General features: G+C 43.1%; 1 protein-coding gene across 4 annotated transcripts in view; it reads right to left on the minus strand.

Moving 5' to 3' along the window:
* Nucleotides 1–1,228: 1,228 nt before the first annotated feature.
* The window catches only part of FAM234A (family with sequence similarity 234 member A), a 55,670-nt gene continuing 43,173 nt past the window's right edge, over nucleotides 1,229–13,725 (minus strand). Inside the window, exons 7-12 of one of the 4 annotated variants that reach the window (XR_005009142.1) lie at nucleotides 11,488–11,620; nucleotides 8,175–8,315; nucleotides 7,279–7,354; nucleotides 3,895–4,143; nucleotides 3,657–3,759; nucleotides 1,229–3,465 (exon numbers count right to left, since the gene is read on the minus strand). Coding sequence is in view for 3 of the 4 variants with exons in the window: in XM_036738721.1 (XP_036594616.1) it covers nucleotides 3,257–3,465; nucleotides 3,657–3,759; nucleotides 4,003–4,143; nucleotides 7,279–7,354; nucleotides 8,175–8,315; nucleotides 11,488–11,620 (803 nt within the window). In the remaining variant the exon portion in view is untranslated. The remainder of the gene's footprint in view (nucleotides 3,466–3,656; nucleotides 3,760–3,894; nucleotides 4,144–7,278; nucleotides 7,355–8,174; nucleotides 8,316–11,487; nucleotides 11,621–13,725) is intronic. The other 3 variants (XM_036738721.1, XM_036738722.1, XM_036738723.1) reach the window with 3 other exon arrangements.

Consider the following 13,725-nt stretch of genomic DNA (forward strand, 5'->3'; position numbering starts at 1 on the left):
TTTTTTTTGCGGGGGTGGGGGTGGGGGGGTGGGGGTGGGGAAGGCAGGGCAATTGAGGTTAAATGACTTGCCCAAGGTCACACGGCTAGTGTGTCCAGTATCTGAGGTCAAATTGGAACTCAGGTCTTCCTGATTCCAGGGCTGGTGCTTCTACTCACTGAGCCACCTAGCTGCCCCTGGGGCCTTTAATTAAAATCATTTCTTGCTATTTCTATGGTTGAGATTAACAGGTACTCTTGCTACAGGTCAATGTCTTCCTTACCCAGTGTGTACTCAGAGAATGAAAGATGATTACTCTAAGTTTAATTAATGCAAAAATTAAATCCAAGAAAGCCCAGAGTTCCCACTAATAGTTTAAAACTAGTAATCAAAGCTTTAGTCCATATTTTTCCCATGTCTACCCTTAAGGGTTCTTTTGAAAAAAGTTTTGCAGGCACATCCTTCTCCAATTTCTCTGAACAAGATCAGATTTTATCTCCATTCTACAGAGGCATGTGTCAGAAGTGTCAGAGCTCTTTTCCCACCCTATGCTGCAGCATAGGGGAAAACCATTTTCAAGCTCAGGGGTGCACAGAGATGAACAATGTTGGGGCACATAGCTGCCCTGTATTGCTGACTTCTCATCAGTGAGGCTCTCTCTTTCAACTACCTCAGTAACCATCTCTTGATTCATTCCTATTTTTCACATCTTTGTTCTTAGTGGTTCACTCTTGTGGTATGACTATACAAGGTCTTCTCCCACACGTGCCTTTTGGCCTCTGTGTCTTCACACTCCCTCTTCATTACTCTAAGGAGAGGGGAGTAAGGTGAGAGCCATCTGGACTGGCTGGAGCTGGGCAGCAGAGCTGTGCTATCTGAAACAGGTTTATAGGGGATGGGGGGCTGCTGAGACATGACTTGCCCAAGGCCATGCCTCTCCATCCGCATGACAGTAAATTGTTAATGGCTACTCCAACAGATTTACTATCTTTTATCTTCAAGGGCTAGAACCTGAAGTAAAGAGACCCACAGATCCTGTTAAGATTTCAGATCAACTAAACTGTCGTGCCCTCATTGACTAAAACTGCAAGCAGTCTGAGCTGGGCCTGTAATTTTTACACTTGTCCCCCTGCAAAACACTCCCAGGGAGGCCCAGCCTATCAGCCACACCGAGCTTGAAGCACACTGCACACACTGGTGGCATTTACAAACACCACAAAAACATTTATTGAAAAAGACCAGTGGAGACTGCAGGGTTCAAACTGATTTGTATTAAGTTATAAAGGTCAAGCTCCATCATCTAAGCTGCATCTGCCCTGAGAGGGGTTTAAGAGCAATAAGGCACTACAGCAAGTCCTCCATTACCTAAGTCAGGGCTGTCCAATGCTGTCCACGGCCCTCCTACTAACACAGAAATTTACATAAATGTTCTAGTAAAGGAAGCCAAGCTACTGCTGCGCTCTCACTAAAGTCACCAAGCAACAGCGGAATGTTGTCATCCCAAGCCTCCCCTGAAAGGGGTGTGGCTGTCTGGCGTTAAGCAGAAGGGCCTTGACTTCATGTTTCTGACTTGAGCAGGCCATTAGTCCAGTTCATTTTGATTCCATAAAGGAGAACAGGGCCAGAGTAAAACACCCAAGAAACCCATTGTTTCCTATTGATGCTGGTGTAAAGAATTTCTGCTGGGTATGTTTTGGAGTTTATGGCACAAGTATCCAATGTGTATGGTTTTAAAACCACCAAATTTTGTGAGCAATCTACCCCATGTCATTCCGTAGTCACACACAGGGACTGATCACCTCCTACTCATCAGAAAGTTGCTGGGAACAGTGTTTTCTCTTTCAAATTACAGCTCCATAGAGCTTCAAACTCCATAGAGTCTGAAGCCCAACTCCTCCCAGGGACTGAGTCCAAGGGGCTCCTGCAGGCCAAAATCTCTACTGGACCAAGCTAAAGAAAGCTTCCTGAATTAGGATTTGGGGGTGGATGAGGTTTTGAGGCAGAGAAGCCAAAGCAGCAGTCACCTGGACACCCCCAGAGTCCAGTGGCAGCCTAGAGAGGAGTACAGTCTAAGCAGCTGCAAGCAGGAGGAAAGGTTAGACCGGCAGTGTCTCTGTTGACATATATTCACTAGAGCTGGATGTGAGGATCTTAATCAAAGAGCTGCTACTATCTGAAGTGTTTCCACAGAAGTTAGGTAAAGCTGGAATACGGACAGTAGACTACCATCTGCTTCAGAATTTTCTGAAAGTGTCGGCATCTCTCACTCAGCTCTCCTTGAGAGAGATAGGAAAATCATGAAGAAAGCATCCCACACCTCCCTCGGCCTAACTCAGCAGTCCCAAACCCCATATGCCTTCAAGGAGGAAATCTCAACAGAATGAGTAAGTTGGCCCTACAGTAAAGTGCATGGCCTCATGCTTAGCCTGGAGGGCTGGGCAAGGCCTAGTAAGGCTGTCTTTAGAGAAGATCTGTCCATGGCTGGGAACACAAAAGAGGGCCAAGGCAGAACCTGTTTGGAGAACTCACGTCCTCGTACTAAGCCTTAAATCAGACTTGCACAAATTGGCAGTAGATGGGGCCAAAATTAAAATAAGCTAAACTTCTTTGGGGCAGCTTAGAGTAGAGACAGATGGTGGTTGGCTGCTACAGGTCATGTGACCAATCCTAGGGACCAAGGAGTGGACCTGTAATTTCGTACAAGGTAGATGGAATTTTCTCCACCAATACAGGTCAGTGCTTTCTCTGAGCTCAGTCTGAGCAAGCTGCCAGAACGCACAGAAGAGTGCACGGTGGCAACCCTACATTTTTCACAGGCTGCCAGAAATCCTTTGGTGGGCCACAAGTGGCCTACAGGCTGTATGTTGTGCAGGCCTGCCTTAGAAAGAATCACAAGGTGAGGCTCCCCTCCCCACTCCCCCTTCCAAGGGCAAAGGAGTGAAGACACACCAAGGAAGTGGGATTAATGCTATCAAAAGTGTAATGAGTTAGGCTTCTCAAGTTCTGGTTCCTAATTGTTCCTTATTTGTAAGGAACACAGAGGATGGCATTTTAATGTCATCTAAACTCTCGAGTCTCAGAACAAGGCACCTGGAGAAAGATTTGGGATGAATTCTGTCTCCACAAGAGGAGGAAACTGCATTTCTGGCCTATGCATAAGTCAGTTTGGAGAACATGTGGAAAAGTAGAGATTTCTCGCATTTTTAATTTCTTCAGTTGGTTTCTTAGGGAGGAAGAAGAAAAACCAGGGAAAAGAAGACACTGTCTGCTGAGGAGTTCATGCTTCCCTCTTGTATCTCAGCTCATAAAACCGGTCCTTAATGGTCTGTTCATTCTCAGGCCTTGCCTGCCCCAGCCAGATCACCTCCGCATCTAGGACATTCTCCTTCACCTTCTGCTTTGATAAAGACACCAGGCCAGGCCAGTCTTGACTCGTGGGCCCAGTCAGCAGCACGTAAGAGGCATGGTGGTTCTGCTCAAACAACACTATGGTGGGGGAGACACAAGGGGTCGAGGGTCTCTCTCGGGTCCCTAGAATACCAGCCCTCCCACCAACCCTGCACCAAAATACCGATGTTTTCACCCTGGAAAGCCCACCATCCTAGGCTGTCACCAATTAAAACCAAAGGGGAGATGAGATGAGCATCCAGGCTCCTCGAGTAAGGGTTTTTACTTACTATTAAAGGCCACAATGTTTTTGGTAACATTGGTAAATTCCAAAAAGATATCAGGAAAAGTGGGGTGGAACATATACAGGTTTTTCCGTGAGTCAACAGTTTCCTACAGAAAACAAAAACCAAAAACCACGGACAGTTAATGAGCTTGGTGTACATCCTAGTAGGCTCTAGACTTCTTGACAACTCTTGTGCCCCGCCCCCACCCCCCAAGAGATTAGATAATTTAGTCAGAAAAAACCTTAAAGATCATCAGCCCTTTGATTTTGCAGAAGAAGAGACAGAGTTGGGACTTGAACCCAGGTCCTCCAACTCCAAAGCTCAGGTTCAGCACAGTCTCTCTTCATACCGTCTGGTTACTACTGCTCCAGAAGAAGAAAGCGGAACGTCGGTCAGCTGTCTTTACCGTAGCTGACTTGGGAGTCCCTGCAAATGCGATCAGGGGGTAGCTCCAGAGGATGGCTCCCGAGGCAGCATCCACAATCAAGATCTGAAGGAAGAGGGAGACATGCTGGGGAAGGGCTCAAGGTGCAGCTGCCGACTGGCTTCTACTTGGGGATTTTACTGGCCTGTCCCACCAACTGCCTGTATGGAGCATGTTAGAGACCGCATTTCCTTTTATCGATTAAGTGTCTACTAAGTGCAGAGCCCTGCAGCAGATAAAACGTTTGGATAATATTTATCTCCATTTTACACAACAATCCTGGGACGGAGGGTGCTATCATCATCATCATCATCATCTCCATTTTACAGTTGAAAAAACTGTGGCAGAAAGAGATGGAGTGACTTGCCCATGGGTAGGAAGTGCCTGAGGCTAGATTTGAACACAAGCCCAGTGCTTTATCCCCGTGCCACTTAGTAGCTAGCTGCCTGCCATTAGTTAAGACACAGCCTCCAGCCCTCATCTGGTTTAACATGTATAAAGAGGATACAACACATTCACAAATAATATTAAATAACATGGTAATTCAAGGAGTGGACCTGTGATTTCATACAAAGTAGATGGAATTTCCTCCACTAATACAGGTCAGTGCCTTCTCTGTGCTTAATCTGAGCAAGCTGCCAGAGGAGCACCGAGATGTTCAACGATTTCTCAAGGTCACACAGTTGTCTATGCCCCAGGTGGGTCCTGAACCAAGGTCCTCCAGGCTTTGAGGCTGCTACTCTGGGATGCCTTTCAGTAAGGCAGTGAATTAGAGAGTTAGGAACAAAGGGACAGAGAAGGAGAAAGGAGAAGAAAGCTTCCTGGAAGAAGCAGCATTTAGAAAAGTGGGCTTTAAATGATGGGCAGAAATTCCACAGGAGAATATGGGGAAGAGGGCTTTCTGCGCAAAGGCCAGGCATGGCAAAGCAAAGGTTATATTTAGAGAAGAGATCATAAAAAGCAATGATCTGAATGCCAGGCTGGGAAGGGCCAGGCCAAGGAGGTTCTATTTTATACAATGAGCAACAGAGAACCACTAATGGTCTTCTGAAGAATTCTCCAGCCTCAGCCCTGCATCACCAATGGCCTACTGGACATTTCAAAGTCAACATGGCCACAACTAACCTGGACCTAGAATCAGGAAGACCAGAGTTTAAATGCCATCTCAGACACAGCCGTATGACCTTGGCCAAGTCACTTAACCTGCCTGCCTGCGATTCCTCATCTGTAAAATGAGGATAAAAATGGCAAACTACCTACCCAAAGTTGTTGTGAGGATAACATGAGATGTTTGTAAAGTGCTTTGCAATTCTTAAAGCATTATATAAATGCTGCTTTGGGGCATTTTCCTCCCTATTATCTCCAGAATCAATTATAAAATCTTTGGGGAGGCTTTTACAGCCCTTGGTAGCCTGGCCCCTTTCCACCTTTCCAGTCTTCCTACACCTCACTACCCCCTCCACATACTCTGTGATTGATGACTCCGGCTACCTTGTCATCATTCCCAGAGCATGCTCCTCTCCCAACTCTGGGCACTTTCAGGGACTGACCCTCTCCCATTCCCAGAATGTTCTCCCCCCTCATCTTCATCTCCCACCTTCCCCGAGGTTTCGGCTAAAGTCCCACCTTCTTCCCCATTTCTGTGGAAGGTACTACAATTCCTCTAGTATCCCAGGTCCATAATCTTGGCGTGACCCATGACTGCTCACTCTCAGTCACTGGACATATCCAATCAGTTGTCTTGTCTTTTCTGCCCCCACACCACCCCTCTGCATCTGGTCCTTCCCTTTATTTATACACCACCCTTACCTAGATGATTATAACAGCTTCCTAGCTGGTCTGCCCAATCCACATATCTCTCTACCCAAGTCTATTTTACATGCTGCTACCAAAATGATGAATTACCCAACTCAACAAATTCCACGGGCCCCCTACTGCTTCTGGAAGCAGACACAAAGTCCTCTGTTCAGCCTGAGAGGCCCTTCACTACCTGGCTTCAATCTATGGACATCACTCCCTCTCCTCTCTCTGTAATGCGGCCAGTGTTCCTTCTCTCGGTCCTTCCCTCCCATGCCATGGATCTCTCCTGCCTCCATGTCTTTGTTCCAGCTCATCCCATGCCTCCATCACCTCAGAGAACCAGGCTCTTCTTCCTTCAAGATGGGTCTGAAGGTGGTTATCCTCTAAACAAAGCCTTTCCTGATTCCCCCAAACTTCTAGTGCCCCCTCCCTTCCAAACAAGCCTGTATTTAATGACTTAGTATTTATTCCATATATATTTATGTATATACACAGAGGCAATGTGCTGTAGTGCATAAAGTACCAACTATGAGGCCAGGAGTACCTTGGAGTTGAATCCCACCTTTGATACATGATGCCCAGGTGACTGTGGGCAAATCACTTAATCTCTTACTTCCCTGGGCACCTCTCTAAGATGGTGAGTTTCAGAGAAGTTCTACCATCTGAAATGGTAGAGAGAGTATCTTATACCAATAAGAACACAGGTCCAATTCCTATATCACTACACTTCCATTTTTTGTTGCTGTTTAGTCATTTTCAGTCATGTCTAACTGTACTGGAGTGATGTGCCATTGCCTTCTCCAGCTCATTTTACATATGAGGAAACTGAGGCAAACAGGGTTAAATGATTTACCCAGGGTCCCACAGCTAGTAAGTGTGTACTTATTATTTCTTCATTAAAAGGACACAGCTTGCTAGTAGATATTGTTTAATTCTTTGCATTTGTAAAGAGAGACCTTATGGTACTTGCCATCCACTCCTGTGTCTTAGTCCTCTGGTTTCTCCAGCTTGGCAGCATGAAAGACAGAAGAATCCCCATACCACCTGACTTCCGTGGATGTGCAAATGCTGATTTGGCAGCACTGACAGTCACTGAGACACATGAGCCAGCCAGAGGAAAGTACTTCTAACAGAGTTGGCTATCTCTCTGCCACTCTTTATGCTCATCCCAAGAGGCAAGGTACCGTAAATCCTATCTTCCCTGACCCTGGCTGGCCAGCTTTTTGCCCTTTCTGCCTGGCACCCTCCTCCCTTCACCACTCAGGCCCCTCTTACCCCAGAAGCAAGTCTCTTACTCCTTATCCAAGGAATATACTGGGTCCCAGCACACTCTGGTTGCCCAAATTTATCTGCCTCAAGCTTCAGAGAAAGACAGGACTGAGCAAGGGAGTTCATTCAAACCTTTCTTTGGACACCGGCTCCATTTTCAAGGACTATAGCAGTTGCACCTGGTTTGTAGTAGCCAAGGACTGGTTTTCTGGAAGATAAGAGAAGATTTCCTAAAGAAAGTCACCAGAGTAACATTCCAGAACAGGCACAGTAGCTGACTCTTACGGCCAGCCTGTACTGTACGCAGACAGCAATTTAAAACAAATTCAATGAAGGTCACAGCTTTCCCTGCAGAGGCAGTTCCCTGGGAAAGGCAGTGCAAGGCTCTTCATCATTCCGAGGCAAATAGTATATCCCTGCGGCGGCAGCAGATTTAATGGACAGTGTTCCTCCTTCCCCACTGTGAGCAGCACAGTCCAATGGAAGAAAGGGCGGTGGTTTAGAAGATCCAGGTTCAATCCCAGCACTGCCACTTCCTAGCTGGGTGATCTGTGGCCTACCACTGAACAAGTCTCCTTTCTCTTCTATAAAATGGAATAATACCTTACAGTCGGACTGTTTGGATAAATTAGCTAAAAATGTTTGTACACAGAAGTGCTGAATAAACAAAAGTTGACACTGTTATTGTATAAGGTCTCCTCTTAATAATCTAAACTGCCCCTCTGTCCAGGATGGAAGAAAATAAGCACACTTATTAAGCGCTTACTATGTATGTGCTTGGCACTGAGCTAAGCTTTAAAATTATCTCATCTGATTCTTGCAATAACCCTAGGAGGTAGGTGCTATTATCCCAGCATCATCATCATCATGCCCACTTTACAGCTGAGGAAATGGAAGCAGACAGAGATCAAGTGGCTTGCCCAGTGTGACCCAGCTAGTAAGCACTGAACTTGGATGTCCCTGTCTCCAAGCCCATCACTCTATCCACTGCACCACCCTGATGCCCTTGTTTCAGAGACCAATGATACCTCACAATTTCAGATACGTTGAGGGTCCACTTCGAAATTAGTTTCTGCCCATCAAGCAGCTCACATGCATCTGATTTCACAAGGAGTATGTCTTCCCCTGTATCTCCAGGTACTTTCATTAGGTAACGGATGGTTTCCATGCTAAGTATAAATGCAGAGAAAAGGACCAATAAGACAACAGAGTGAAGGTTTCTTGGGAGGAAAAATACATTAGTTCTGTAACTAGATCAAAATGTTTCCAATTCTGACAAAACTGAATTATGAAAGGCAAGGGATAAGAGGGACTGGCCAACCAGAGACAAGTCGAAATTTGGCTCTTCTGTGTTTGCTCCTGGAGGTGATTGTCTATATTATCTCTAATCATATAATTACCTACTTATTTTAGTTATTCCTCTTCTAAACCATTTGGAACACTGTCCTCCTTTCTTTAAAAATTTTGTTTTATTCTTAACTTTAGAAATAAATCAAGCATTTCCATAACACAGAATAGAAAAAAAAGATGGTTGCACATGTGTACAACTTACTATTTCTTTTAAATATAAAATAAAATGATTATGTAACTTTTTTCCCCCTTTACCCCCCCCCACCTCCCTTGAGAGGTCACCTGGCCACCATTAGACACAAATACAGGCGCGCGCGCGCGCACACACACACACACACGCACGCACGCACGCACGCATGCAAACCCACACCCACCCCTATTTAGCAGTTCTTTTTCTGGATGCAGATTGTGTCTTCCTTCTTAGGTCCTTTGTAGTTAACTTGGGTATTTACTCAAACAGTCAAATTGGGGTATTTAATCAAAATGACTTAAGTCACTCAAAGCTATTCTTAAAACAACATTACTGTTACTGTATACAACATTCTCTTGGTTCTGCTCATTTTGCTCTTCATTATTTCCTGCAAGTCTATCCATGTTTTCCTAAGATCATCAAGCTTGTCATTTCTTGTAGCACAGTAGTATTCCATCACGATCACATACCACAACTTGTTCAGCCATTCCCCAATGGATAGGCATCCCCGAAATTTCCCGTTCTTTGCCACCACAAAGAGAGCTGTTATAAATACTTTAGAACATATAAGTCCTTTTCCTTTTTCCCTAATCATCTTTGGAAAGAGACCTAGTAGTGGCATTTCTGAGTCAAAAGGTACAGGCCCCAAGAGTTATTAAACTGTGCTCTTTTTTAAAAAAATTAATTTATTACATTGCTACGTATGGGACTCACTATGGGCAGAAGGCTTTCCTCATCCATTGGGAAAATATAGCCAATAGGTAAATGGGCATAGTGAACTTTTTCTCATGAGCACATCTATTCTGTAAAGTAAGGTAGATTTGTGTATTTTTGGTTCCACAAAACAAGTAATTTCTGGATACTTTCTCATTTACTTAGAACACAATAAATGTATTTTAAAATACTTAACATATTAGTTGGAAATTAGATCTTATTTCAATTTCAATTCTTGAAGGATTTAATTTCTCTCTGGATTAAACTCTTTTCTATAAGATGCGGTCAAATTATCCATGCAAAGAGAGATATAACGTTTAATTTGAAATTCTTCTGAGCCGAGATTAACACCTCATAGAATGATTCCAGACAAATCTCTGTTAACTACTTCTTATTAGTATGAGGTAAGGGAAAAGAGTGCTGGATTTGGAGTCAGGAGGAGGATGACCTAGATTTTGAAACCCATACCAATTACCTCTGTGACCCTGGGGAGAAGTTCACCCGACCTTGCTGGGCTGCAGTTCTGACCCGCAAATACTGCCTTGCCAGTTCATTTTGGAAAAGAAAAACAACTTGCTTTTATACAGAAAACAAGGTACTTCTCCCCTTCACTATTCTTCTCTATATTCCTTTCCCTCTTCAACTACTATTTTCAATCAATAAGCATTTATTAAGTACCTACTACATGACAGATCCAGCACAGGATCTGATCACAGAACTCCACATTCCAGACCTTTCCAGGCTCAGCATGGGATTTACCCTGTAGACAAGCTCTGAATGCTGAGGTTGGAGGCTCTTCCCACTTGTTGGGCTTCTCTCCATCCTTCCCTCAACACTGCTTTGCTTCTCATTCTATGTCTCTTCCTTCAGTACTCTCTGCTCATTTTTTCCAAAATCTATAATGCCCTCTGTCTCTGTACCCCACCTCTCCAGCTGGGTGTGACCTTTCACACAATTTCACAGCATTTTACACTCCTCTTATTCATATTAGATTTATACATGATCATGCCTTATCACATCTATGAGGCTGTAAGTTCTTGATCACTGGGAACGCATCTTTTGTATTTTCCTTTGTGCCTAGTACTACGTACACTAGGCATTTAGTATTTACTACCTGGGCAATTCCTCCTTATTCTTGTCTTCTGATTTCTATCACTACTTTTGTTTGTTCTTTATTCCTTAAGCCTTGAATATGAGACATAACACCAAACCTCTTCCCTTTAAACTGCTTCACGGTCTTTCAAGCTTTTACACAGGCCTCCATATACACTGGAATATAGCAACATTTTTTGTGGTAACAAAGAAATGAAAACAAAGGAGATGCCCATCAACTGGGAAATGACTAAACACTCTATGGTACATGGAGATACCATAAAGTAGGAGTTAATCTTTTTTGGGTCATGGACCCTACCCTTTTGGCAATTTAGTGAAGTCTATGGACAACAGCTCAGAATCATGTTTTTAAATGAATAAAATAAACTACAAAGGATTTCAAGGGAAATCAATCATATATGTGTGTGTGTGTGTGTGTATATATACACACACACACACACACACATATATATCTATGCAATCAAAAAATCCAAATTCATGGACCCCCAGGTTAAGAACCCCTAATGTAATGGAATATGATTATGCTGTAAAAAAAATAAATATGATGACTCTAGAAGATTTATTTGAACTGGTAGGAAAAGAGAAAAAAACAACCAAACATTCAAAATTAAATGTTGTGGAATTGTAATGCCCAAGTTTGACCCTCAAGAAGGTCTATGAGAAGGAACTTTCTTTCTTTGAGGAGGGAGAGACTTGGGGTATGGAACACTTTATTATAAGGTCAGACTTTTTTGATGTGCTAGTTAGTTTTGCTGAACTGTTTTTTTTCTTTTAACCAGTCATAACAGATTGCTATTTGGGAATATGAGGGAGAAAATATATTGGGAAATACAGGTGATATAAAATAAAAGCTACCAGCAATAATTTATTTTATAAACATCTGCATGAGTCAATTACTGTTTTCAGCAAGGACTATCAACCATACTATGGAGTGCAAGAAAATGTGACTGTGTACAAAATGAACCTGAGAGAACCTGAGAGAAGGAGGCATTCTGTGGGTAACATTGTCAATCATTATCTTCCAGTAAGGATCTTCCTCAAATATGTTTATTTCTCCAGTCATTTCCTCATAAAGATCCTTCAGAGGATATCCATAGAGGGAAGATGCTGTGTTAAGACAAAAATGAATCAAAAGTCTGGGTGTAAGCAGTGGCTCACAGGATCCGCGGCTAAGGAATGCCAATCTTCTACAAAAGCTCATGTACCAAAATCTTAATGGCCTTTGAGTTGGGAAGCACAACATGTGTTCTAGACAATATGGAACAGTGAGAATAACTCTGGACTTAGGAGTCAGAAGGCCTGGGTTGGAGTCAGGGCTTTTATACTCATTAGAAGTATGATTGTGAGCAATGTATTTTTTCTTCAAGTCAATTTCTTCCTCTATGAAATGGTGATAGTTACCCATTTTGATGGGCTATTGCAAGACAAGTATTTTGTATTAATAGGAACTATTATTATTATCTCTCCAAGCATCTTTAAAAGAATTTTTATAGAACTTGCATCAGAAGAACCCAGCGGATCTTTCTGAGAAATGGTCAGAAGACCAGCAAAGATGGCAGAATAAGAAGTCATATGGCTGAGCTCTCCCTGACAACTGAATGGGAAATCCAGAAAAAACTTAAAAACAAAAATAATTTTAAGTCCCCATTTTTCCAGCCCAGGTTGTCACTCGGAAACAGGCAGAGAAGTCTGCGGATGGGGATGGGGAAGCCAGGAATGGCCAAGGAGTATTACAGCCTAGATCCTGGAGGAAGGCCTGCATGTGACTGTGCACTAGGGCAAGAAGGAATAGAACTAGGATCCAGGGCAGATTGAGGAGAGAACCTATATCCAGGGGTGGCATTCCAGGATAAGCAGTTACAGGATCTAGGCTGTATACTGAGTGTGGAGCAAGTACAAAAAGCAAGGAGTAGCTAAATGACTCTGGATCTTAGATCCAGTGTGAAGCCTTGAATAACGAGGTCAGTAAACCCAAACCAAAGGGGAGTCTGCAGTTCTGTCACTGAACGCAAAGAGGTTTCCAGTTGGCTGATGATACAATTTAGCAGGGAACTCCAACCAAGGCAGGCCCATAGCTGAATGGTTATACTCAAGCCAATGTAAGAATTTGCAGAACTTAGAAAAGGGGCCAAGCATTCAGACTTTACTCTGAATCAGACCATTTTGGGAGTCTCAAAGTTAGATGGTCCCTAGCCTAATCTATTCTTGAGATCCTGGAATAACATAATACCCAATAACCTAAGAAAGCAGCTGTAAGACCAAACAGACACAAAACAGGATTTAGGACAGCCCAGCCATTCCCTTCAGAAGCACAAAGAACCTGGCCCTAAGGCAAACTCCAAAGTTAGACTGGAAGAATAAGCAAACAAAAAAGGGAAATCTCACCATAAAGAACTATCATGGTGACAGGGATGCTGAAGACACAAATCCAGAAGAAGAGTGATTCCAAAACATCTACAAGCAAGTCTCAAAGGAAAACACAGCTTAGATACAAGTTTAGCTAGAATTCCTGGAAGAGATGAAGCAAGAGTTTGAAAAAGACCTAAAAATGATTGTATAAATACAATGAGTATACTAGAGGAAACAACTGGAAAAGAAATGGGAGCTATCGAAGAAATAATCGGAAAGACAATTAGCAGCTTGGCAAAAGAAGTGTAAACCCTTACCCAAACAAGAGACTTCTTGAAAATCAGAATGGACCAAACAGAAGTAAATGACTCCATAAAGCAACAAGAAATATTAAAACAAGGCAAAAAGACTGAAAAAATAGAAGGCATAAAGGTGTCTTATATCAGAAACAACCTGGAAAACAGAACAAGGAGAGGCAATTTAAGAATCACTGGACTGCTTAAAAGCCATGACCACAAAAGACTGCATATCATATTTAAAAGAAAAACAACACAAAAGAAAATTGCTTAGAGCTAGAGAGCAAAGTAAGACCAGAGAGAGAATTCACTGTTCACCTCTTCAGAGAAACATAAAAATGAAAATTCTAAGGAACATCACTGCCAAAATCTAGAGCTTCCAGGTCAAAGAAAAAAATACTGCAAACAGCCAGAAAGAAAGGATTCAAGTATTGTACCAAGGAGCCAACAGTCAGGATCATACAGAATCAGCAGCCCCGCTATGAAGTAACAGAGATTGGAATATTCCAGAAAACAAAGAATCTAGGCTTATAACCAAGAATAATTTACTCAGTAAAACTGAGTATA

Source organism: Trichosurus vulpecula, chromosome 9, assembly GCF_011100635.1.
Source record: "Trichosurus vulpecula isolate mTriVul1 chromosome 9, mTriVul1.pri, whole genome shotgun sequence".
Classification (NCBI taxonomy): domain Eukaryota; kingdom Metazoa; phylum Chordata; class Mammalia; order Diprotodontia; family Phalangeridae; genus Trichosurus; species Trichosurus vulpecula.